This window comes from Thalia democratica, chromosome 6 (assembly GCF_965202585.1).
Source record: "Thalia democratica chromosome 6, ktThaDemo2.hap1.1, whole genome shotgun sequence".
NCBI classification, from domain to species: domain Eukaryota; kingdom Metazoa; phylum Chordata; class Thaliacea; order Salpida; family Salpidae; genus Thalia; species Thalia democratica.
Genome location: NC_139170.1, coordinates 29,944,132 through 29,967,534, shown reverse-complemented (window position 1 = coordinate 29,967,534; position 23,403 = coordinate 29,944,132). Strand labels below are relative to the sequence as shown.

General features: G+C 27.1%; 1 protein-coding gene across 1 annotated transcript; it reads right to left on the bottom strand.

Moving 5' to 3' along the window:
• Positions 1–13,348: 13,348 nt before the first annotated feature.
• On the bottom strand, positions 13,349–22,729 carry LOC145838941 (uncharacterized). The gene is made up of 10 exons (XM_082946560.1): positions 22,656–22,729; positions 19,558–19,643; positions 18,696–18,809; positions 18,079–18,182; positions 17,222–17,371; positions 16,638–16,821; positions 16,180–16,380; positions 14,927–15,076; positions 14,139–14,236; positions 13,349–13,420 (listed from the first exon to the last, which is right to left on the bottom strand). The coding sequence occupies exons 1-10, from the start codon at positions 22,676–22,678 to the stop codon at positions 13,349–13,351; spliced, it is 1,182 nt and encodes a 393-aa protein (XP_082802686.1). The 5' UTR covers positions 22,679–22,729.
• Positions 22,730–23,403: the final 674 nt, after the last annotated feature.

Here is a 23,403-nt window from a genome sequence, read left to right as displayed (position 1 = left end):
CTTACAGTTAGGTTTAATTATTAATTATTTTTACTAGTCTTCTATTATCGCTTAATTTTTCATATTTTTGCTTTAAAACAGTTTTTTTTTTCGATTATTATAATTATTTTAGAAAAACTGCGTCCCTTAAAACTTGTTACTATATAGTGTGGCCCACAAGCAATTTTATTGTGACTCATAAAAGGCTGCTGATCCCTGATTTAACTTACAAAAATGTCAATACGTTTCAACTAAAGTTTTCAGTAGTACAACTACAATAATTCTCAGCAATCTATATGCTTTAGTGATTTTAAAATATTTTAAATTTTAACTGAAAGTTGTGAACAACTACAGTCTTATACTTTTTAATAAAAAAATCAGATCTTAAAGGAGAAGCTTGTAAGAAAAGAAAACGAAATAAAAAAATTGAGGGTGGAGAAAAAATATAGAAATACACAGGAAAATCAAAAGAAAAAAAACAATTACTGTAATAAATTTTTTGATTGAGAACTTTACACATTTTAAATGAAATATCATAAACATACATTTGCAATTTTTAAATATTAAATTTTATGCTGATTAAAGTTTAAATTATATATATATATGTATATATATGTATGTAACAAAATAAAATAACAACTAGTTTACTATTCTCTTAAGTTTATGTTTTTAAACTTCAAAGTTTTTTAAGTTTAACTAGTTAAATGTTTACCTTTAAAGTTAATGTGTTGATTTTTGTAATATTTTTCATTAAACGAAAAAAAAGTGCTCAATAAATTTGTTGTTAGAACCTGGTGCACGAAGAAACCTTTCGGTTGTTAAGTCGTACTTTATTTGGATACCTTTTAACTGTCCACGACAAGACTAGATAAATATATAACATCAAATTTAGACTAGATTATGAAATGTTTTAATTCAATTTTGCTACCTTAATATTCTATTTGTATAACAAAAGTTTTTTTTCTTTAAATGATAAGCTTTTTTTAAATATATAGTAATAATTTCTTAACTACTATAGAACAGATTAATTTATAAGAAGTGTAACACTAGTTAAGATAATCAGTTTTATTTAAGAATAGTTCTTCAAGATTATAAAAGTTTATATTAAATTCTAACATTTTTTTCAACAACTTATAGAAGTGTTTATCAAATATTTTTTAAACAATTTATTCATTTATCAATTGTAGATAGGTACCAAAAACAAATGTTAGAAGAACTTTCCAAGAAAGACTCTGGGGATGAATTAAAACATTGAATACATTGAAGAAATTTTGTTTAATTTAAAAAAAAATAATAAAGTATTTTGTTAAATTAAATTTTCGTTGTTTCTATACTACTTTTGTAATTTTATTTTACATTAGCTCAGTTCTGTAAGGTTCTCCATTAAAAACTTTAATTAGTTATTTAATAATAAAGCACAATTGTACTTGTTTAACTTTGTAAGAAAGTATTTTTTTTAAGGTATGTGTTTTTTTTCTGGTTTTTAATGATTTTTTAGCTCAATAAAAACGCTTGTTTTTGTTTTAAACGTTTACCAACAAACTTTACCGTAAAAAATAAAAAAGAAAACGATTAATCTGATTTTTTTTTTTCATGTAGGAGCAAGTAATCATCAGGAGCAGTAAACTCCTAAATAGTGATATTTCTGCTCATTATTATTAGTCATTGAAAAATTTCCTTTTAAAATTTCCTTATCTATGTTTAAATCTTTAGAAATACCTTTTATTAATAAAAGATCTGTTTGTTTGTAGAAGAGTATTAAGCAACTACCAAGTATTATGTTTTCTGCTGTAAAACCCAGGGTAATTTTTTCTTCAAGTTCTTTATTGACACCTGAAGGCAAAGACCATATATTAAAGTTTGATAAAAGCATGGTTATATACCAGTTTGATAATTTTAATTATTATAGTAACAATACTTATATCAGAAAATTTCAATTTAGATAGAATTTATATAAATAAAAGTTATTGTAAAACTTTTGACTCAGTTTAAATGGGTTCTACATCTATTTTAGACAAAAAACCCTACCCTTATAAGCAAAAGGACTTTGAAAATTGTATTACTTCATTTACTTAATGCTTTTTTCGGTGGTTGTATGTTTTTATTCAAACTTTAATCATCATTAGTATTTTGATTATTCTTGTGTAATTATATATGTAGTTAAAACTAATTTTGATATTATTGTTTATTGAACGATAGAAAAAAGCGCTCAAAGAGTTTGGTCCTAAGAACTGATGTACAAAGAAACCTTTCGGTTATCGAGTCGTACACCACATGCTTTTAAAATTTCTTATGTGCTATAAGGCATTTTTTTTTTTACCATCTACATATTTAAATCTTTAGTAATAAAACAATCTATTAAACGAAATGAAAAAGAGAAAAACTAAACAAAAATTAGCTGAACTTTGTGTTTGTAAAAATAAAAACTTGTTTAGTAAATAACATAAGAACTAAAAAGATAAAACGATGAAACAAAAACGATAAGAAAAAAGATCCTGAAGTATTTTATACTTGTTTTTTTTTAATTGTAATAACTTTTTTCTACAAAGTTAATTTAAAATAAATTTTAAATATATCTTTATGTGCTTAAATAAGAATTTTAATTGAAATTTCAATTCAACTTAAAAGTTTTTTAAAGGTATAGTTTTACTAAAATTAACCGTATAGACTAAATTTTTAAAACATTTTGTTTTATAGCTTAAGCAGTTTTTTTTTTGTATTCCAATGTTTATCAATCATCAGTTTTTAAGTAATCCATGGTCAGTAAAAAATACTACAAATTATGTTGATTCCTTGAAAATGTTAAAATAATTTTAAACCATGTCGTAATAGCTGTAATAACCAAAAAAGGCGTTTGAAAATACCTTTAAGAACCAAAAATTTACGACTTTTGCTAAAAGTTTTATCTTTAAAGTTTAACTTACAATTTATTAATCTTGTTTTTTTATAAAGATACCTTAATTATTAGTAATCGAATGTTTCAAAACGTCTTCTTAAAGGAAAATCTCTTTCCTTTCCGCAATTCGGATCTTCCTTCAGGCACTCGTATAGGGATTTGTTTTCTTTTATACTTATAATGCTGTTGGGTACGACTCGATAACCGAAAGGTTCCTTTGTACACCAAGTCCTTGGACCAAACTTTTTGAGCGCTTTTTTTATCGTTCAATGAACAATAATAACAATTATTAACACTAATACTACAACAAATACTTCAGGTTTCCTTCGGTATCACTTACACACAGGTATTGTCAATCAAAGTTTTTGATTAATTTGAAATTTATTTACTTTAGTTCGCAGGTTTTCATGTTAAAGAAGAAAGTTGTCGTTTAATTTTTAATTTAGCCAATTTCGTACAACATGCTTTATTCATAATTAACAGTTGGGCTATTAAAATTAACATTTTTAAAAATTACACAACTTTTAAAACTATCAAAAAATAAAGATATTAATAAAGTATTTCCCAAACTGATAAAAAATATAAAAAATCAATCATATTTTTGAAAGTCTTAAGTATGGTCTGGCCATAAAAAGTATAGTTATGGTTTTAAAAAACTTAGATGTTTTCATAACTTGCATATTTATTATGTTATGTGATCTAGATCAAGAAACAAAATTAATTTACCGAAGAGTTCTATAGAAGCTGTAACACAGCATAAATGTAACACATTTAAAATCTATGGGTAATAAGATACAGACGTATGAGAATATTATACACCTTACTTTTTAATTAGTCGTAAGGAGAAAAAAAACTATTACCAACCTAGAAAAAAGTTTTTAATTTTTCACAAAATACCTTAAAACATTATGTTTAACTCTATTGTATTTTACGTTAAAAAAATGATATTCTAGACTTACTTATTATACATACTTTAATTTCTAAAAGTAACTAAAACTACTTAACCGTTTGTAAAATTAAATTAAATTTATAAAAAGACAAGTTGTGTTTGTTGAAAACCATTATTAATTGCATTGTAGTCAACGGTATACTTACGATTCCCACCCGCTTAATTTCCACCTGGATCAAATCCCACCCGAATCAATTCCAACCCGATCAAATCCAACCCGAATCAATTCCCACCCGATTAATTCCAACCCGATCAATTCCCACCCGGATCAATTCCCATCCGAATCAAATCCCACCCGATCATTTCCAACCCGAATCAAATCCCACCCGATCAATTCCCACCCGATCCAATTCCCACTCGATGAAATCCAACCCGAATCAATTCCAACCCGATCAAATACCACCCGAACCAAATCCCACCCGATCGAACTCCACCCGATTAAATCCCACCCAAATCAAATCCAACCCCCACAATTCCAACACAAATTAAATACCGGCCAAACCAATTTTCAACCGATCAATTCCCACCCGATTAATTCCCTCACGTTCAATTCTCATCCAGGTAAGTTATCACTCGAATGAATTCTCATTCGACTCAATCCAGTTCATAAATATTTCATATAAAATAATCATCAACCTTTATATATGTTATACGGTTAGTTCAGATCAATAGTTTTATGCATAAATTCTATTCCATTTAATTTTTGTACATGTAAAGTTTAGAAAAAAGAATGATTATAAGTTTCAGTCAAGTTCCATTCTTTTTAAGTTTAAAATTTCATATTACCTCATGTATTTTGACTAAAAAATTTTTCTTTAATAACGTTTAACAATTAAAAATTTTATTTTAAATAACTTTTAATGAGTGAAGTTATTAATTTAACAAAATTTCATTGTTTTCATTTTCAATAAGCTGTACCTAACTGCAGGGGGTGTTTAAACTGGTTACCCGGAGCCTGTGCGGTTACCTGGAAGTTTATTGATAATATGTCTGGTTATAAATATATATTCAACATTTCATCTCTCCATTTTCAATAATGTTGATATTTTAGTTATTTTAAAAATGTAGAACACAACGTTAAAAAAAATTCCAAGTTCTTTAGTGGGATCGATTCAGTTAAATCAATTTTTATATAAGGCATTTAAGCTAATAACTTAAATATTGTAGTATCTGTGTCAGTTTTCGTTTTTGTTCGTTATTAAATTCTTTTATCTCTGAAATTGGTTAATAATATTTATAATTATAAATCTTTGTTTAGTTCTCATACTACATTCTTAATGAAGATAAATTTATTGAAAGTGCTTTTAACATACATATCTAAAAATCAATTTTTAAAAGTCCTATAGCGGTAGATATTAAGTTATAATATTTTTTCGGAGGTGTTTGAAAATAGCATAAAAGACAATTGATAAATATGCATTTAAACATATTTAAGGTTATATTGATTTTAAATTAAACAGTAAGACAAATGTTTTTTACCCTGTATTATTTTAAACATTTACATCAGTCTTTGTTTAACAGTAAGTTTTTGTTTGTTGTTTAAATTTTCTTTTAATTCATCTATTTTCACATAAGTAATAAAACATATGTTTTAGAAAAAAATACTTCATAGTTACAATAAAAATAAGCTTATTTTTAGGTAGATACAGTACGCAATTAATTTAGTTGGTTTAAAAGCTAAGACTTAAGGAATAAAATGAATAACAACCGAATAAGAACTTTTTTGAATAACAAGTATTTTTTAAAAAAGACTAACTTTTTTATAATATTCGCGCCGCAGGCATCAAGTACTTAAAATTGGTATTAAATTAAACTAAGAAAGTATTGTTTTAAACAAAAAATATGAAACATTAAGCTTATAAAACAAAATAATTTTAAAAATTGCACTTAAAAAAATTATGCCGTGTAATAATAATTTCTATAGTCATTACAAAGTGATATTTAATTGGACATAAATCAATTACCGTAGAATACTTTGTTATAAAAAATAATTCGGATACTAAAAAAACTTGAATTTGCTTTGAACCTAATTTGGAGTAAATTGTATTAGCCGTAAATTCATTCTACAAAAGATAGGCCAATTTTCCTTGCCGGCCGTAATTACTTAAAAAAATCTAGTAATCAACGAACAAAAGTAATTAAGGTCTAGAGTTTAATAAAATAAGCATTAATATAATTTTTTAGTTCCAAAGTTCTTATTAAAGAAAACTATGTTGTACAGTAATATATTATTTTTTTGTGTTAATTAATTACAAAAACTAAAATATAATTAAGTGTCAATGTAAATTGTTCCAAATCGTACAAAAAAATAAGTGGACATAAATTAGTTACCATGATAGAAAATGGATCCGATACTAAAAACTTAATTATTATTTAAACTTGATCTGGATTAAACTTTAGTAACAATGGTAGCATTTTACAAGTAACAGACCAATTTTCTGTTGCACGCAAGTCATAATTATTTAGTTATCGTAGTTATCAACAAACAAAAATGACATTAAACTAAAAACATGATAAAATAAGCAACAGTAACAATTTTAGCTTAAATAAAAAAAATCACTTTTACCTTACTAATTTCATATTTTAAATGATTTTTAAAAATACAAATACTAAAATTTTAATGTGTGTTCCAAAAGTACTAAAATTTTTAATTCGTACAAGAATAAATGTAATCGGGTTTGATAGTTTAGTGGGAATTAACCGGGGAGCTTAATGTTTTCTAGTATAAGTTAGTTACAAGTTCTTTGAAAACTGTTAAGAAATCAATAAGTTAATTCTGTTTGGATGACAAAAAGATTAAAAAAAGTGAACGGCTATTATATATATAACTAATTATTGAAGTTAAGCTTTTTAAAACAAATTAAAATAGTTTTAAGACTATGCAATTAAAATTAGTACATATATAATCAAAATTAATGCTTATGTAATTATAATTAATCAAAACCATAATATCTCAGTTAATCTAAACCAATTATGACAAGCTTAAAGAACTGCATATATACAGCTTGAAATATTTTTATTTTCGGTAAAAAGGTAAACAATTAAAAATGTATGGTTTAACAAACATTTTTAGAAACAAAGAAGACAGAGAGTTTCAAAAGAACAAGGAAAACATCCAAAAACTCCTGAAAAAGCTGAGCCGTTGGAACAATGCGTTCGCGATAACTATTGTGGTGTACGTCAAGTATTTAATCAGGCTGTACAGAAACTTGAACCACGGCGCGCGCGATTACGAGTCAACTTTGGCAAAGTATAAAGAAGTTGAGCGGGAACTGCGCAACTTCTACTCGTACTACGACAAGATAAGCTACGACCACATCGGCATGCGCATGTTCTCCAACCCAGGCTTGTTCCGCAGAGTTTCCGGAGAAGTCAACGCGAGGTTGTGGTTCAACGAAGCTTCGGAGGTCAGCTTCTTGCCGATCGGCTTCCTCAGCGACGCGTCCGAAATGCGCTTCGACGAGTACCGCGTGCAGGCGAGGACCAAGCTCAGCAGGGGCTGCAGGCACTGGCGCATCGTGAGAGAAGTTAAACACTTGCTGGCGAGGAGTGAATCCGGAAAGCTGGAAAACGATGTGGTGCGCGAAAACGTGTCAAGACTTACTGGGGAAGTGGAAGAGTACATCCGGGTGGTTGGGGACTGGGAGAAGAGGAAGAAGGAGGTTGAGAGGAGGTACGTGGAGTATTGCAAGATGAGGAGGAGGTTTCGGAGCAGGGGGGACCCCTCAGCTGCTATCAAACATTACAACGACGACAACAGACCTTCTTTTGACCACGTTGTAGTTACAGAACATGAATAAAAGTTTTTTAAATGTTGTAAAATAAAAATGATACAGTTTTTTTTTTGTGTTTAATTTTAAAGTTTAAAATTTACTAATCTACTTTTTTAAAGCAAAAAAGTATTTAATTTTATAAATATCTTTTGTAAATTAGGTACAAACAATATTTGTAAATACTTTCGATTTAAATAATTTTTTGAAAAGTTATTTAACTTTAATAGTTAAAACTATTTTAAAGGGGATATATAACAATGATTTGAAAGTGTTTTAGGGATCTAAATAACTTTTTTTAAACTTTTTTACAGCGAGTATGACATTTCAAATTTTGGAAATATTTAAACAAAGAAAACTTGCGTACCAAACTTAATACTTAATGTAAATTAGTATTTATAGCTTTTAGAAGTATATAAAGGATGCTTAAAACAAAAGCAAAAAAATTAAATCGTTTGAAAAAATAAAGTACCAATTTTATTTTTTGCCATTTAGATTTTTTAATTCAAGATGCAAATACATAACATATGTGGAAATGTTTGAGTCTTTTTCACAAACTATTGTTTAGTTGGGCTGGTTTTAAGACAGAAAATATAATTGTAAACCCGCCTATTAGCTCTTTATGCAGCTAACATATTCCACTTAAGTACGCACTTTGAGCACAACTTAAAAACAGGCTGATCTAAGTATTCAAAAAAACATTAGTGTTGTATGGTGATCGAAAAATCACTTAAAACATAAGATAAACCTTGACAATAATCATACTTTTTGTTGAAGCTACTAAAAGTGTTGAATGATTGTCTTTAATTTTAGATAAAATTTTAATCTTCAAATAACTTTGTGGTATATTTTGTATATTCTAAGTTTTAGTTTGTTTAACGATTGATTAAATAACTAAACGAAAAAATAATTAGCTTTGATGAAAACCTTAAATTTTTAATACTTGCAATGTTGTTAGAACAAAAAATCAATATTCTTATTATAAATTGTAGTTTTTTGAAAGTTTTTAGTACTAGACGAGTTTTTCAAAAAAAATAGAGAAATTTCAAAAATCTGTAGTTCTGTAACGTAAAAAGAAATTTGATAAATTAATGCTTTTTTTACTTAGTTTAAATCACAGAACAAAAAACAAAAACATGAAAACATCAGATTTATTTATGAGCATTAATATTTTAATCCGTCAAAAATATTATCAAAGTTTTATGGATTTAAAACTGTCTATTTTATCTTACAGTTAACTTTCGAAAATAAGTGTTCTAAAAGTTTTAAAAAACATAGACTAACATTTTGTTGGCGAATAAAATTTCACTATATAATATGGCATGAAATCAGCTTAATTGTAAACTGAAAGACAGTTTGTAGTTTAACATGTTAGCTTGAAAAACAAAACAAACCAATTTAAACTAACCAATGATGGTTAGTGATTGAAAACTAGAGAAAAGTAGCCAAGCAATTAAGTAGATATAGCTGTAAAAAGTTTATAGAGAACATTTATTTTTTATCAATAAGTGTTTTAGACACGGCCTTAATAAAGTAATCAAATAGTTTAACACTTTTTCATTTTGTTTTGTTCCTTACTTAAACTTTTTCACTTTATATTAACTATTTAAGTAGTAAAATAGGTAAGAAGTTATATAAAACTTTGAAGTTTGGATTACAAAAAAATTAAATACTAATAGTTTTCAATTACTTAAAACTTAATAATAAATTTAAAACATTTTTTTCTTAAGGAAAACCTTGCAAATTATCTATCTAGTAGTTTGTCAAAATTTTTTATTAATCTTTTTCTAAATTAGTCAAAAACAGTTAATTTTTTTATCAAATATGAAAAATTTACCTAAAAGTTAGATTCTGTTTTATTGTAAAAATACATAAATTTAAATAATAAAGAAAAAGTCTGTTATATTGTTAAGTCTAGGACTTAAAAAAAATATCTTTTAATACCAGTGTTTCTCAAAGTCTGCACCTGTAAACAGTAGTGTGCATGGAGTTTTCTTTCTTTGGTATAAAAATTTACAATAGAATAATTATAATAAAATTTATGTACTATCAAGTTTTAGTTTAAACTTAAAATAAACTCAAAGAACAATGTATCCAAAAAATAAAGCATATTAAGAGTATTTTTGATGACATTAAAGTTTTACTTATGCAAAAAATTCACCTTTGGTAGTCAACTGTAAAAAAAAACTCTGCTTTATAGAAGTACTAAAATCATTTCGTAAAACTGCTAAAGCTCTTAAAAATACATTTTACTTTTTTTTCAGATAAAAATTACACTATTGTGCATATAAACCTTTCTTTAGAACAAATAAATTTGGTTCAAAAGCTTAAATTTATTATTTAAAGAAAAAAAGTTTTACTGAATAAAACATTTATCAGTCCAATTAAAATACAATCATTTAAGTTCAAAAAAGTTTTATAAGTTTAAGTTAACTTTGGCTTAAAAGTGTTGACTATTTTTTTTTTCTAATCTATCAGATACACAGTTTAAAAAACGAACAAAAACTAGCAACAGTAGTACAAGTACATGACAAAATTGATGCTTATTGTAAAATTTCAACCCCGTTTTAGTTTATATTATATACAGTTTTTAGATCTGCTAAAAAAACTATTAAAGTTATAATTTGTAATGATTAAAGTTTAATACTTAAAGTTTTGAGTTATAAATATATTTTGTTCTACTTAGTAGGTTTGACTATTTGACAGTTTAGTTTTTAAAATTTATTTATACTGTTTAAAAGGACTTTCAAAGTAAAAAGTATGTATTAGCTTTTGATATCAAAATAAGACTAAAATTCTGTCTGAAAATAAAATAAGTATGATTTTATTCAATTTAAAATTATAACCAATAGCTTAAAATTATGTTGAGAAATTAAATACGATGTAAATTGTCATTATTAAGTTTTTACTAAACGATCAAATCTAACTTTTGATACAATTATTAGCTTAAATTTGATATTTTAAAAAATCATATGTCTTGTCCTGGACAATAGGGTCCTAGCGTCTTGTCCTGAACAAGACGTTAAAAGGTATCCGTGGTGTGCGACTCGATAACCAAAAGGTTCATTGTGCACCAGGTCTTAGGACAAAGTATTTTGAGCGCTTTTTTTTAATCGTTTAACAAACTATGACATATGACTGTTTGGTGCATAAAAACATTGCTTTTAAAAAAAGTTTACAGTACAAAGTAGTTGAGATAACTTAATTTCGTTATACCATCACACAAACGACGTTTTAAAACCATGTATCGGTATGCTGAAACGATTTGTAGAAAAATGATGATATTTTTTATGCCGTATGACTATACTTGTTCGATTAGGATTTTGAAATTTTAAAACTATTTGCTTTTTGTTTTGGTGACTTAGGGTAATAATATTTAACAATATAAGTTAAAATTAAACTTTGAAATTTCTGTTTTTAGTTTAAGTTATTACTTTAAGCTTTAAGGCTTTACTTTGGGTAAACACATTACACTGATTAGAATTTATAACTAAAAAAAATTTAGAGTTTAAATATGTATTATTAAACCTTTAATTACAATGAACTTTTTGAAATTTTACACATCTAAGTACTATTTTTTACAAAATTGAATTTCAATCCTTGTTTGAACAGATCCAAACTAAAAAATGTCTTTATTATATTTCTCTTTAAGCAAATAATTTTCAGTAAAATTTCAAAGTGTTTTAATAAAACGAAATATCTCGATTTATTATTGTTATGGTTGTTTTTGTTTTTAAAGAGTTGAGACAGCTTTTTTCTATGTCTTTTTTAAACCACCTTCTTTAAGTAAGATCATATCATAGTATTAAAATAAACTTCTAAGTTCAGCTTTGATCTTAAATTTATTTAAATAGTTTTTCTTTAGACAACATACCATAAACAAATATATTTATCCTGTTTGTAATTATAAATATATGTTTATAGGTTGACTTACCAAAAAAATATATGCATACCATTTTCTTATTTACGTTGATTTTTACAGAATTAAAAGAGCTGTTTATACTTAATTGGCAGCAGAACACTTTTACTCGAACAAGTTGTTTAGCTGAAATAAAAAAACAAAATTGTAGTAAACTGAATTATCTATGTCTTAAAGATAAATACCAAATTCAGATACACCTTTAAAATTTACAAATCAAGCTTTACTTACTTACAATGCGGAAAAACAACTAAGCATATGGAAGTTCTGATTAAATTAGTGTTATGTTCAGTAATCAATGGCGTTTTGTGTAAAGTTAATAATAATAATAATAATTTTCAAGCTACGTATTTTGATTAAAAGGTCATGCTTTTTAATTTTTTTTCTTATAAAAATATACTGATTTATTTTAATATATTATACCATATATTTAAAAAAGCTACAAGTTTTTTTTTTATCTCAGGCATCAACCAACCTTAAAATAAAAAAAAATGCTTATAGTTAAATTTGACACATAAAAAAAAATTGTTATGTTTGGAAATAATTTGTTTATTATGATCAAACTTTAACTCTTTGTTTCCTAAAAACCTTGAAAGTATTATAGCTGATATTTTGAGACAAAATTCTCTAAACGGTTTTTGAAAACCGTTAAAAGGCTACAAAAGATACTTAGGTATATAATAAAATTGTTATTTTAACAAGTATATGTATAAATAAATGATCAGCTTATGTACTAGTTTATAAAAACGACTATGATTTTAAAAAAAATTATACCTTGTACATCTTTTATTTTTCGATAACAGAGATAACAAACTTTTGTTTGTAACATTTTTAATTTAATTTAAACAAATTAACAGAGATAACAAATCTTTATTTTTGATTACAGAGATAACAAATTTAAAGACAAACCATACATACAAGTAAAAATTAACTTAAAAAGTTTCAAACTGTAGCTTAAAAATGATAAACTTGTAAAATTTCTCTTTTCACTTTTATATATATCGATAAGGTTTGATTCAAATTTTTTTAAAATCAGTAATAAGGATGTGTAAAAACAACACAACCGAAGTAGTTTTTGTTTACAGTACTTTAAACTTTAATATATAAAACAGTATTACGAGTAATTTTTTTTATAATTCTATTTTATGACTTACTAATAGTTTCTAAGTAATTATTATATATTGAACACACGAAAATTAGGCGCTAAAAATACTGTCAAAGGACCTTATGTATAGAAAATTTTTTCGGTCATCCAGTTACTACAAAAAACGAACATGATTTAAAATGTTTTAACTAAAAAACAACATTTTGAAACTTATGTAAAGGATGAAAACTAAAAAATTTGTAAGAATACTTATTAATTCTTAACATCTAGTAAAAAAACCTGCATAGTTTATACTACCGTCACAACAAAAATTAAATTGTTTCTTTGGTCATTAGTAATGTAAGATACTTTTAAAAGTGTTTCTAAAACTTTTACAGCTATAAAACTTGTGTTTTTTAAATCTAGACATCACACTTTACTAATAAGTTTAAAGTACTGATTTTGTCATATTACATGTGTTTTAAAGGCGAAAAATACACTCTAAAATTATTTTCAAAGTAAGTAATTTTATATCAAACACAAAAAAAAATTAAACTTATAAGTTTTATCATAAATAAAAGTTCAAAAAAAAAACTAATTTCAGTAATAGTAATGATTGAGAGATAAAAAAAATGTTGATATTTGAGGGTTAGAGTCAGTAAATAATTGATTTTAAACAGCAAATTTGAGAAGCAGTCAAACTATATTATATTTGATAAAAAAAAACATTATGAGACAATTCTGAACAAACTCAATATCCTGATATCACTGGATTTCCACCACCTGTATCTTCTGATTCTCTTTGGATAGTAATCAAGTTTTCCTGTTATTTGTGTCAAATTAACGTATGTCTATGGTGGAATAAGCTTTTAATGTGATAATATGTAATTAAAAATTGTATTTTTGTTAAAACTAAACTCAATTTCATGAATTGTTAAAATTGAAATACATTAGAAAAAAACTATTTTTAATCAATTTAAAACTGCATAAAACTAACTTTGTTTCTAAAGGTTGCACGTTTATTACGTAATCAATAACAGTTTAGCATAAAATATTTTAAACAACTATTTTATAAGCTATTTTGTTTACTTATAATGAAAGTGTTACGTCCTAAAGCTATGTGAAAAAAAAGCAGCAATAAAAAGTTAAAAAAAAAGTTCTAAAACATTTTCATAACAAATGTCAACTTCAATTAGTTAATTGAACGACAAAAAAGTACGCTCAAAACATTTGGTCCTAGGACCTGGTGCACGAAGAACCTTTCGGTTATCGAGTCGAACACCACAGATACCTTTTAACGTCTTGTCCAGGACTAATTCAGATTTGTAATTAAAGCTTTGTTGTTTAAAAACTTAATCTAAATAAACTTCAGAATATAGTTAAATACTTTTTCATGGAAATAAAAAGATTATTTGAGTTTAAATACATAAATACATCTATCAACTTAAATGACTTAAGCGGCACCAAAATAATAGTGCTACTTTTTAGTTTTGCACAAAAAAAAAAACATGTTTTATGTGAAAACGCAAAAAAAATCTTACGTTCAACTGGGGGCTGGAGGAGTTTGTTTGTGAGGAGTTTGGAGTGAAATTCTGCGGAGGATAAGAAACCTGCTCGTACGAATGTTGAATGTACCCGTCTGCATTTGTTAAAAAAAGTCAAGCATTAGTCTCATTCGTTTTAAAGTAAAAGAAGTTCAACAAAAGTAGAGTTAGATTGTTTAAAATTGTTACTTTTTCAGAAAGATTTTGTATAGTTAATAAGCGACTATTTATTAAAATAAGTCTTTACTATCTTTTTGTTTCGACGTTTAAAAAAATAATTGACCATTTATAAAAAAAAAGTACTTTAAATAATATTTTAAATTCTTGTGAAGGTTATTTTTTCACAAAAAAGTACTAATTATCTGATAACTTATATTTAATTTAAGTATTTTTCTAAATAACCATATGCAAAATGTTCACTAGTAAATAAACTTATTAAAATAATATTACTTTTGTTATTGAAAACGCTAGCTTCACTTTTTTATTCTTTATAATTAAGTGTTTTTGGTACCATAAAAATAGTAAGCAAAAATAATGAAATAGATAAAAAAAGTTATTGTTTAAAATTACTATTAAACTATTTAAAGTATCGTTTTTTTTTTGTCACATCCAAGCCGTTTAGTAGCTTTTTAGTTTATTTTCTTTAAGTTATTTTATTGTTTTAAACGTTTGTTATGAAAAAACAACTAAAAAACAACGAACATTTTTGACAGGCATCTGTTTTAACAAATATTTAACTGACTAGATTTAAGAATATACAAAATTTAGATCTATTTTTTACTAACTTTGTAATAAGTAGTCGTAATGATTATTTTCTACTGGAGAGTTTCCGTTTTGTTGTTGGTGTCTGTATGACGTAAGAGAAGCTAAAACAGGTTGTTGGGTAACGAAATTGTTGCTATGGTTACTTGATTGGGTTGATGGTTGTGAGGTGACTGAGTTTAGTCATTTATTTAGTTAGCGTTAGCTTAAAAACAAAAATTATTTTAAATTTAAAATTTTTACTGTATAGTTCTTTCGTAGAATTGGTTTTTCTATACTTAAAATATTTAAGTAATTTCTTTGAAAACCTTAAAACTTTTTTGTTTGTTTTTCCTTTTATTATATAACTTTTTAGAAACTTAATTTAAGACAAAAGCACAACTATTTTTTTATATAAAATTGTAATATTTACAAAAATATTAAATTAAAATAAAGTTATAGCTGCATATACTACCTCTTGGAATCAAGTTAAAGTAAAAAGCATCTTTGTCACTGTTTGGCTTGATTTGTTGCAAACTTGATGATAGAGTATTTACTGATGGCAACACATGGTTTGAGTTGGTCTATAATATAGCAAAACATATTAGTTTTTAACCTTGTTCAGCATACAAAAAAATATCAATTTACAAATAAATTTGTTGTAACTATTGATTTGTATTATTTGATAAGGATAAAGATCAGACTTCAGATAGAACTAACCATTGTTGTGATAACATTGGATAGGTTACTGTAGGTACTCATTATAGAAAATCTTGGAACTGAATCTAAATCTGTTTTTGTTATAAAGTTTTATTGAGTTACAATTGAAAACGAATTTAGTTTTCAGTTTAAATAATATACAATTATCAAACAAAATTATATGTAAAACTAGCTAATGTATTTAATAGTGACATACCTACAAAAGTTTTCCGAATTTCAGTAGTTTAAACTTTCTTTAAAATTTTACAGAAGTAAAACCAAACAATATAATTCTGGGATTGCTAAAAATTTTTTTTCAAGCTTAAAAAAAGTAAGTAATTTTTTTTTAAACAAAGCACAGAACTTTCATACTAAATATAAATTAGTGTCCTTAAAACAAAAATAGTTTAGTGAAAACATATAGTTAAATAAAAAGAATGTTTAAGTTTAGTATTCCTATGTTATAAAAAAAAAACATTATTTATTTAGTAAATAATAATACTAAAAACAATTTTTTTTTGTTGAATTTTAAATTTAGTACTGTTAAAACACATTGCTTTTCAAATTATTACTATTACGAAGTTACAACAAAACAAACCGTTTTTAGCGAAGATGCTCTCCCTTCTGGGGCTGACCACTTCCTGGTAGCTCTTTATCTGAGAAGGAGCTTTCACAATCTTGCTCGATCTCATGTCGTACTGAGAAATGTTGCTCAAAAAACCTCCGCTAGACGACGCCCGCTTCAAAGGCGGCGTCATCGGTTTGTTGTACGTCACAGGCAATTCGCTCGTCAGCGGAACTGCAATCAAAATTAATGTAGATCACAACTTTAAAATATCATTTTAATCAAAACAGTTTATTAGTGTTGGCTACTCATCAAAGCAAAAAAAAATGTCTTAAACAAAAAAAAATAAACAAGTAGTTTTTAAATAAAAAATATCAATGTCTTTTGACTTTACTTTTTAATAAAAATTACGTTCGTACAAATTAGTGTTTGTGCTTTGCATTCTGACGTGATATGTCGTAAAAATAATTTTTCAGTAACTTTCAACTTACATTGTATGTGCTGCTTGTTAACTACAGGGCTCGACTGCGAGTTTATTATTCTTATTTTGTTGGGCGGCGGTGAGATCCTGTCTCCTTCTTCTTCGGTCGCCTGCGAGGAGTCGGGGTCCTGGGATATCTTGTGCTTGAACGCGTCTTCTTTTCTCCGGTTGGCAAACCAGTTGTACACTCGAACCTGGATTTTTTACTTGTGCATAAGGAGTTGTAAATAAATTTTAGCACTGAGCAGCCAAATCAGAAAAAAAGTTTAAAGTTGTGTACTTTTTTTCACTTTAGAAAGTTATTTTTATGAATGATAAAAAGTTTAGGTTACGCATACTAATTAAAAAACTTTTAGAATAATCAATAAATTGATTATTTAAAAATGTATATACTCTTTGTTCATAGGAACAAATATGAGTTGATCAGAAGAAATAATATTCTTAACAATTTGTAAGTATATTGAAAAAAAAAATTTAGATTTTAAGAAAAAAAAGTACCAAACTGTAATAGTAAATAGCGTTGTTAATTACTTGTTAGTGTAGTCACATACACGATAATAAATAATATATTCTTAAATAATTAAAACAGTTTACTTCCGTCACCAGGTTGGATCCGAGCCCGTTTGCGTGACTGGGGGAAACCCCCCTCTGCTCGCACTCCGCCCTGTTGCACTGCGCCACCAAGTGTTCTCTGTCGTCCTTCGTCGGATTCCGCTGCGTCTTGTACGCCTCGTACAATATTTTCTGTTAAGGGGATTTTTTTGTTAGTTACAGTAGAGTTTTGAATATATTTTAGCGGTTATGTAAGTTTTTTTTTATATTTGATACACTTACTTACCAAGATTTTAAATATTTTAAAAGGAAAGTTAAAAAGTATTATAATGTTCTTAACTTGTTTTTTGACGAATTTTTACAAATATTTGTGTTAATGCCAAGTTTACAGAGTTAATTAAAAACAAAATGTAACTAAAAATTACTTAGAATAATATTACTAATAGAATGATAATACTTAGAATAAATATACTAACATAAAAACAGTTGAAAATCTTTTTTGAATATAATGTGCAATACACAAGTAAGATTTTAAAGTTGTTTTACGCAGCTTAACTATTGCTTTTGGAAAAACTAAAAAACTGTTTATAAAACTGTTTTTAGAGCATTATATAAAACTTTTTAACTAACTGTGTAGCATAACTTAAGTTGTTCTATTTCATAAGAATCTTGAAGCGTTTAAAGTAAGTTTCAATTTTTTTTTAAACTTAAATGAGCAGGTATTTAAACTTACAAAGGAGAAAGTATAAAATACACAGATCAACAAAACTACATAAAGAAGGCAATTAAAACAAAAACTAGTTTTAAAGTACCCTCTTCTTTACTAATTATAAAACTGATGGCTTTATGTTAAACATGCTGTTTCTATATAAAATTAATTTGTTTTGAAAGCATCAAACCTGTGAAGCGGGTCCCCACTTGAATCTGTTTCTTCTGTTGTTCATTATTCCGTTTGCTTCTTCTATCTGTTCGCCCCTCATCCCTTCCGATGCGTTTTTGAACTCTGTTAAGAAATATATTTGATGAACAAAGCTTGCACAGCTACTTTTAGGTTTGGTAAACATAACTCTTTGTTGACTACTTAGTTTATATATACCAAATTCATGATTTTAAACCAACAAGTTTAAAACTGTCTGTCTAACCTTGGTTTATATTTTAAAACTACTTAGTTTAAAAACAGTATTCTTTTTTTTTTTTGAAAAAAAAACTTTTTTCAGCAAGTTCCAAACTTTAAAATGTTATTAAATAATGCTTGTAATACTTAAAAGCTCAGTTGCCATAAGTTTAGTTTATAAAATCTAGCAGTTGTAAATGCTAGGATTTAATTTTTTAGATCTTCATGCGTATAGTCTTGACAAGTTTTACAAACAAAATATTTAGAACCGCTAGATTCAATTAAGCCTAATTTGTAACAGCTCTGCTTTGAAAATAAGTTTACACTTTGTTGTAAATTCGTAGCCATAGGGCGACTTTGCTTGAGTTTATCTGAGTTGTTTTAAAAGCAGTAGTGGCTAACGTGTGTTGATGACCTCCTTCTTGCGGATCCACCACGCGTACAAAAGACTCCTCTTCTGGTGCTTCATAGGAGTGCCCTTGTTCAAATGCTGCGACAGGTGGCTCTGATTCAAACCTGACGTTCAAATTAAGCTGGTTAGATTAGTGTAAGTATGTTTAATAAAAATTACCAAAACGATAGTTCATTAAGAGAAAAATTCAACTATAGAGTTTTTTTAAAACATTAATAAGCTTTGCAAAAAAATATGAAAAAATAAAATGTAAAGGGATAAAAACCGTAACTGAAAAAATTAACCTTCAAATATTAATTTGTTACAAGTTCAAAGATAGTTATTAATCATAATAAATACTAAATATTTTTAGTTTAATCAACACGATGACAAAATGGTCAATATATTTTTATTGTGTAAAATAGCTTAAAAGTTCTAAAAAGTATGTTTTCTTCTACGAAGTTTAGAAGAAATAGAAAATTTTTGTTAACTTCTACTCTAAAACTTTTTGGTAAAAATTAAAACAAAAGACATATAGAAAAATATTTATAATATAATACTTCAAGATAAAAATTAAGGATTAAAAACCGTATTGGTATTACTTGTTTAAAGCGAGTTTTAAATACTTTTACAAAGTTTCAACAGTTATATTTGGCAATCTTTTTTACAAATTAATGAAAATCTGTAGTGATTGACCACCACTTTTTTTGATAAAGCAACGTTTTTTATTACTAGAAGGTTTAGTAAAATCGTTTACGGCTTTACTTTCGTATAATTTGAATAAAGTTTTTTATTCCGAGTTAAGAAAAAAATGTTAGAAACAAGTATATAGTAAAATATATGAGAAAATTTAATGCAAAAACTTGTTCTTACCAGTTGAATCTACAATTTCCCTTTGAGGAATGTTGTGTTGTGCCATGTAAAGTTTCACTCTGCGAGCAATTTTCCATGGATCTTCTCTAAAAATTAATTATAAGTAGTATACAAATAATTTTTATTCAAAAATTAAATGTTTGCTTGTTCTAAACTTTGTCGTGTTATTAAAACTTAATGTTCTTGTTGTTTTTTCATGTTTGGAAAACATAATTCAAGCTTTCAATAAAAATTATAGGTCAATGACTTGTATGGCTGTAGAGGCTTGTATTAAAGCAAACATTAATACTGAACATATTGTGTGCTTTTTCTGATAAGGTAAGCGCACTAAGTGCTCTGCAAACAGAAAAATTTGAAAAGCTTGTCAACATTTTTGTTAAATTGAAACCTTTTGTAGTTTAAAATTTTTCACGTATCTTATACATTTTTAAAATATAATTAATGATTACACAAATACAAAATCTACTAAAACCAATGTCTAATAAGCCAAATTTAAACACATAAAACTAGTAAGAAAACTTTTTTAATTGAAATAGTTATAATTCGTACAAAAACATAACTTTAAAAAACTTTTTTTTTATATAGAAATTTTAATTACTTCTTATTTTAAAGAAAGTTTTAAAATATAACTGAATAGATAAATTTTAGGACTATACAATAGATCTTTAACAAAATAAAAACTTATTTTTTTTTAAATTTAGTATTAAAAATTAAATATATTTTTGAAACAAAGGTTTAACTTTTATTAATGGACGTTGAATATGTAACTCTAAAAAGTTAAACTCTAAAAGTTTAAATTACAATTTAAACTTTGAATAAAGAACTTAAACCAGCGTAAAAAGTAAGTTAGAAAAAACTATTGTAACAAGAAAAAAACCGTAAATTATAAAAGTTTTACAACATTTACCGCTGAAAAAAATAAACAAGTTCTTCGTAATCTTTGAACTGTAAAATAGAACAAAACAGTATCAGATTAAACAAAGCTAAAACATGTTCTCAAACACAACTCAAAAAGCTAACAAAATAATACAGTCCTTTTCTTTCTTTTTTTAATCTAAAAATACTTTTGTAGTCGAAATTTTATACATTATCTTTTTTTTTTTCAATCTAATACCATACCGAAGCGAAGTTTATTTATACAAAAGTCAAAATAGAAATTTAATTATATAATAATCGATTGTAAAAATTGGTTATTACAAATAGAATTTTTATAAAAAATACGCAACGGTTTTAAACGAAAAGACCAAAAAATGTTTTAAACTAAGTATTATAAACAAAAAATATCTAACCTTTTAGGAGTAAACAAAACCAAAATACTGATTAAAAATCTAAATTTTCACGTCTACGACCGTAAGAAGCTGCTTACACGTTCAGTACTACCTTAACATTTTAAAACTCATACTTCTAGCTAAAATCCGAATAAACCAGTTTTTTATTTCAACAAACCGCACATCTCACACACATTGCAAATGCAAAATGACTTCAAGGTGCCAGACAAAGAAAATTTTAGTTATTTATTAATAAAAACCCATTGTTATGTCATAAGGAAACGTCGCCAAGAAAAGTTAATTTTTAGCCCGACCGAGCTGCTGTAGTCTATTGTCATCACAATTGAGACCAATCCTACATTTGTGCGACGAATGGTTAATGCTTAACAAAACCCAAGAAGGTTCGGGTTAATGCTTAACAAATTTCAAGATGACGACTCGTAGTTTTAGTCAAAGATTTACAGGCGAGTTTGAATAAGCGGGCTAATGTTCAACTAGCTTTTTTTTCGGTCATTCATTTATTAAAGTTTTGTTTTGGTAATCTAGTTTGTCAGTTGCGAATTGTTTTTTTTTTATTTAAACGTACTTTTTAAATTTAAGATTTTATTGATTAAAAGTAATTATAAGTAAACAGTTAGTAAACTAAGTTTTTTATTTAATTTTGTTTTAAGCCTTGTCTACGTCAGTTGGTAAAGAAGTCGACATCTGCTATTTTATTACGTCAGGTATTTTTTATAGCAAAAACTTATAAAATTTAATGATTGATCGAAAAACAGTTTAAATACTTCAACAACAAACTTTACGTAAGGTGTATGTTATTTTTTAAACGTTTAAATTAATTAAAATCTACAAAATACATTAATTTTTTCTGTTTTAGGGTGTAATATTAAAAATTACAATACACCTTTTTTCTTCTTTTTAATTAACTTTTAAATACTGTCAAAAAGTAGTTCTTTTTTTTTTGTATAAAAACTGTTGAATTTAACTTCGATTTATAAAACTTAAAAAAATCTCTTTTTAAATACTTGTTGAGAAAACATAATTTTAAACCGTGAAGTACTTTTTAACGACACTTAAAAGCACAAATTAGAGGCACACGAAATAGTTTATATTTATATATAACTTGTTTAAGTTTTATATAAACTTAAATGTTATTACATCTTTTCATAGGTTAAAACGTCACTTTGAAGAAATAAAACTCACAAATCGAAAGCTATAGAATTCGTTCATCGACAGTTCAAACCATTTCGTTAATAATTAAGCCTCCAACGGACTTCTTCAAGAAGTTAATATTAAGTAGAAATGCATAACGAATAAAATGAATTATTAACTTTTACACATATATTTGTGCGTGGTTTGACTGTTCGATGTCAGTTTGTGTTTTTTTTAGTCAGGGTTGCAAGTTTTTTCTTGAGTCGTTGTTAATATATAAAGATTTTTTGTTAAAGTAGTTTGTTTACTTTTTAACTATGATAACTTAGAAGCTCGAGTTTGCTTTAATGCTTTTACAATACTTTTTTTTTTCTAAAACGACAAATATTGTATAGAACTTCTTTGTATTCGGTATAAAAAAAATTATTCGGCTTTGTGCTATTTCTGAAGAATAATTTATTCATAAAACACTAAATTCGAAACATAAATAAATTCAGTGTTTATTTTATACTAGTTGTATGCAGCTTTTTTTGTCTACATCGAACCGAGCATCTAACACCAAGTTTAAACAAAACTACACTTCACTGAAAAAGCTTTTATGCTTATAATTAAAAAGCAAGTGTTATTTCCATTAAGAATCTTTTAGAATGTAGTTTAATTATTCAAACTCCAACTAACTTAATCCACTCCTCGATCTGCATCTTCCTCTCCTCGTTTCCCCTCGTCCCCTTCAAAATGTCGTCGATGTTCTTGTCGGGCGCGCAGAAGTTCTCGTACCCCTCCGGACCCTCCGCCCCCTGGTGCTCGTGGCCCTCCATCTCTTGTTTCTCCCCCTGGTACTGGATGAAGTGCTGCTCCTGCAACCCCTTATCCTGCTCCTCGATCAGCTCCATGCCCTGCTCCCCCTCGTACATATGGTACACCCTCCCCTGCTGCTGCTCCTGCTGGTAGTTTTGCTGAAACTGGATTTCCTCGCTGTGGGGAAGCACCTGCTGGAAGCCCCCTCCTTGGTATTGCTGGTAGCCCTGCATCTGGATTTCCTGCTGGGGTCTGTGATGGATGACGTGGGTGGCCTGATGCTGCCTCTGCTGCTGCTGGTGGCTCAGGTCGAGGAGCGGCTGGCCGGCCTGTTCGTGCGGGTGGTGGCTGATGTAGGCCTGGGAGGGCGGAGGCGAGTCCCTCCTCTTCTTGCTCTCGCTAAAATTTTTCATTTTTGGGGAAAAACCCTCACTGGCCTGCTTCCTCATGCCGTCGCTGATGATGTCGACTTCGTTCTTGACGTCACTCCCGAACACCATCTGGTCGCCCTTGTGCGGCTCGAAGCCGAACATGTCGCCTGCCAGTTGGACGTCCTCGTTGGCCGCCGACTGTTCGGCCTCCTGGTAGAACATGGCGCCCAGGTTATTCCCCTCTTCCAGCACTTCCG

Bases quoted from the DNA above. Each gene is read 5' to 3' on its own strand.
- LOC145838941 (XM_082946560.1), bottom strand. From the start codon at position 22,678: ATGCAGATCGAGGAGTGGATTAA. The intron at 17,372-18,078 runs GTTTGATGCTTT...TCCCCTTAACAG, and splicing joins AGTGGGGACCCGCTTCACAG to AAAATATTGTACGAGGCGTA. The intron at 15,077-16,179 runs GTTTGTTTTGTT...GACTAAACTCAG, and splicing joins GAGCATCTTCGCTAAAAACG to TCACCTCACAACCATCAACC.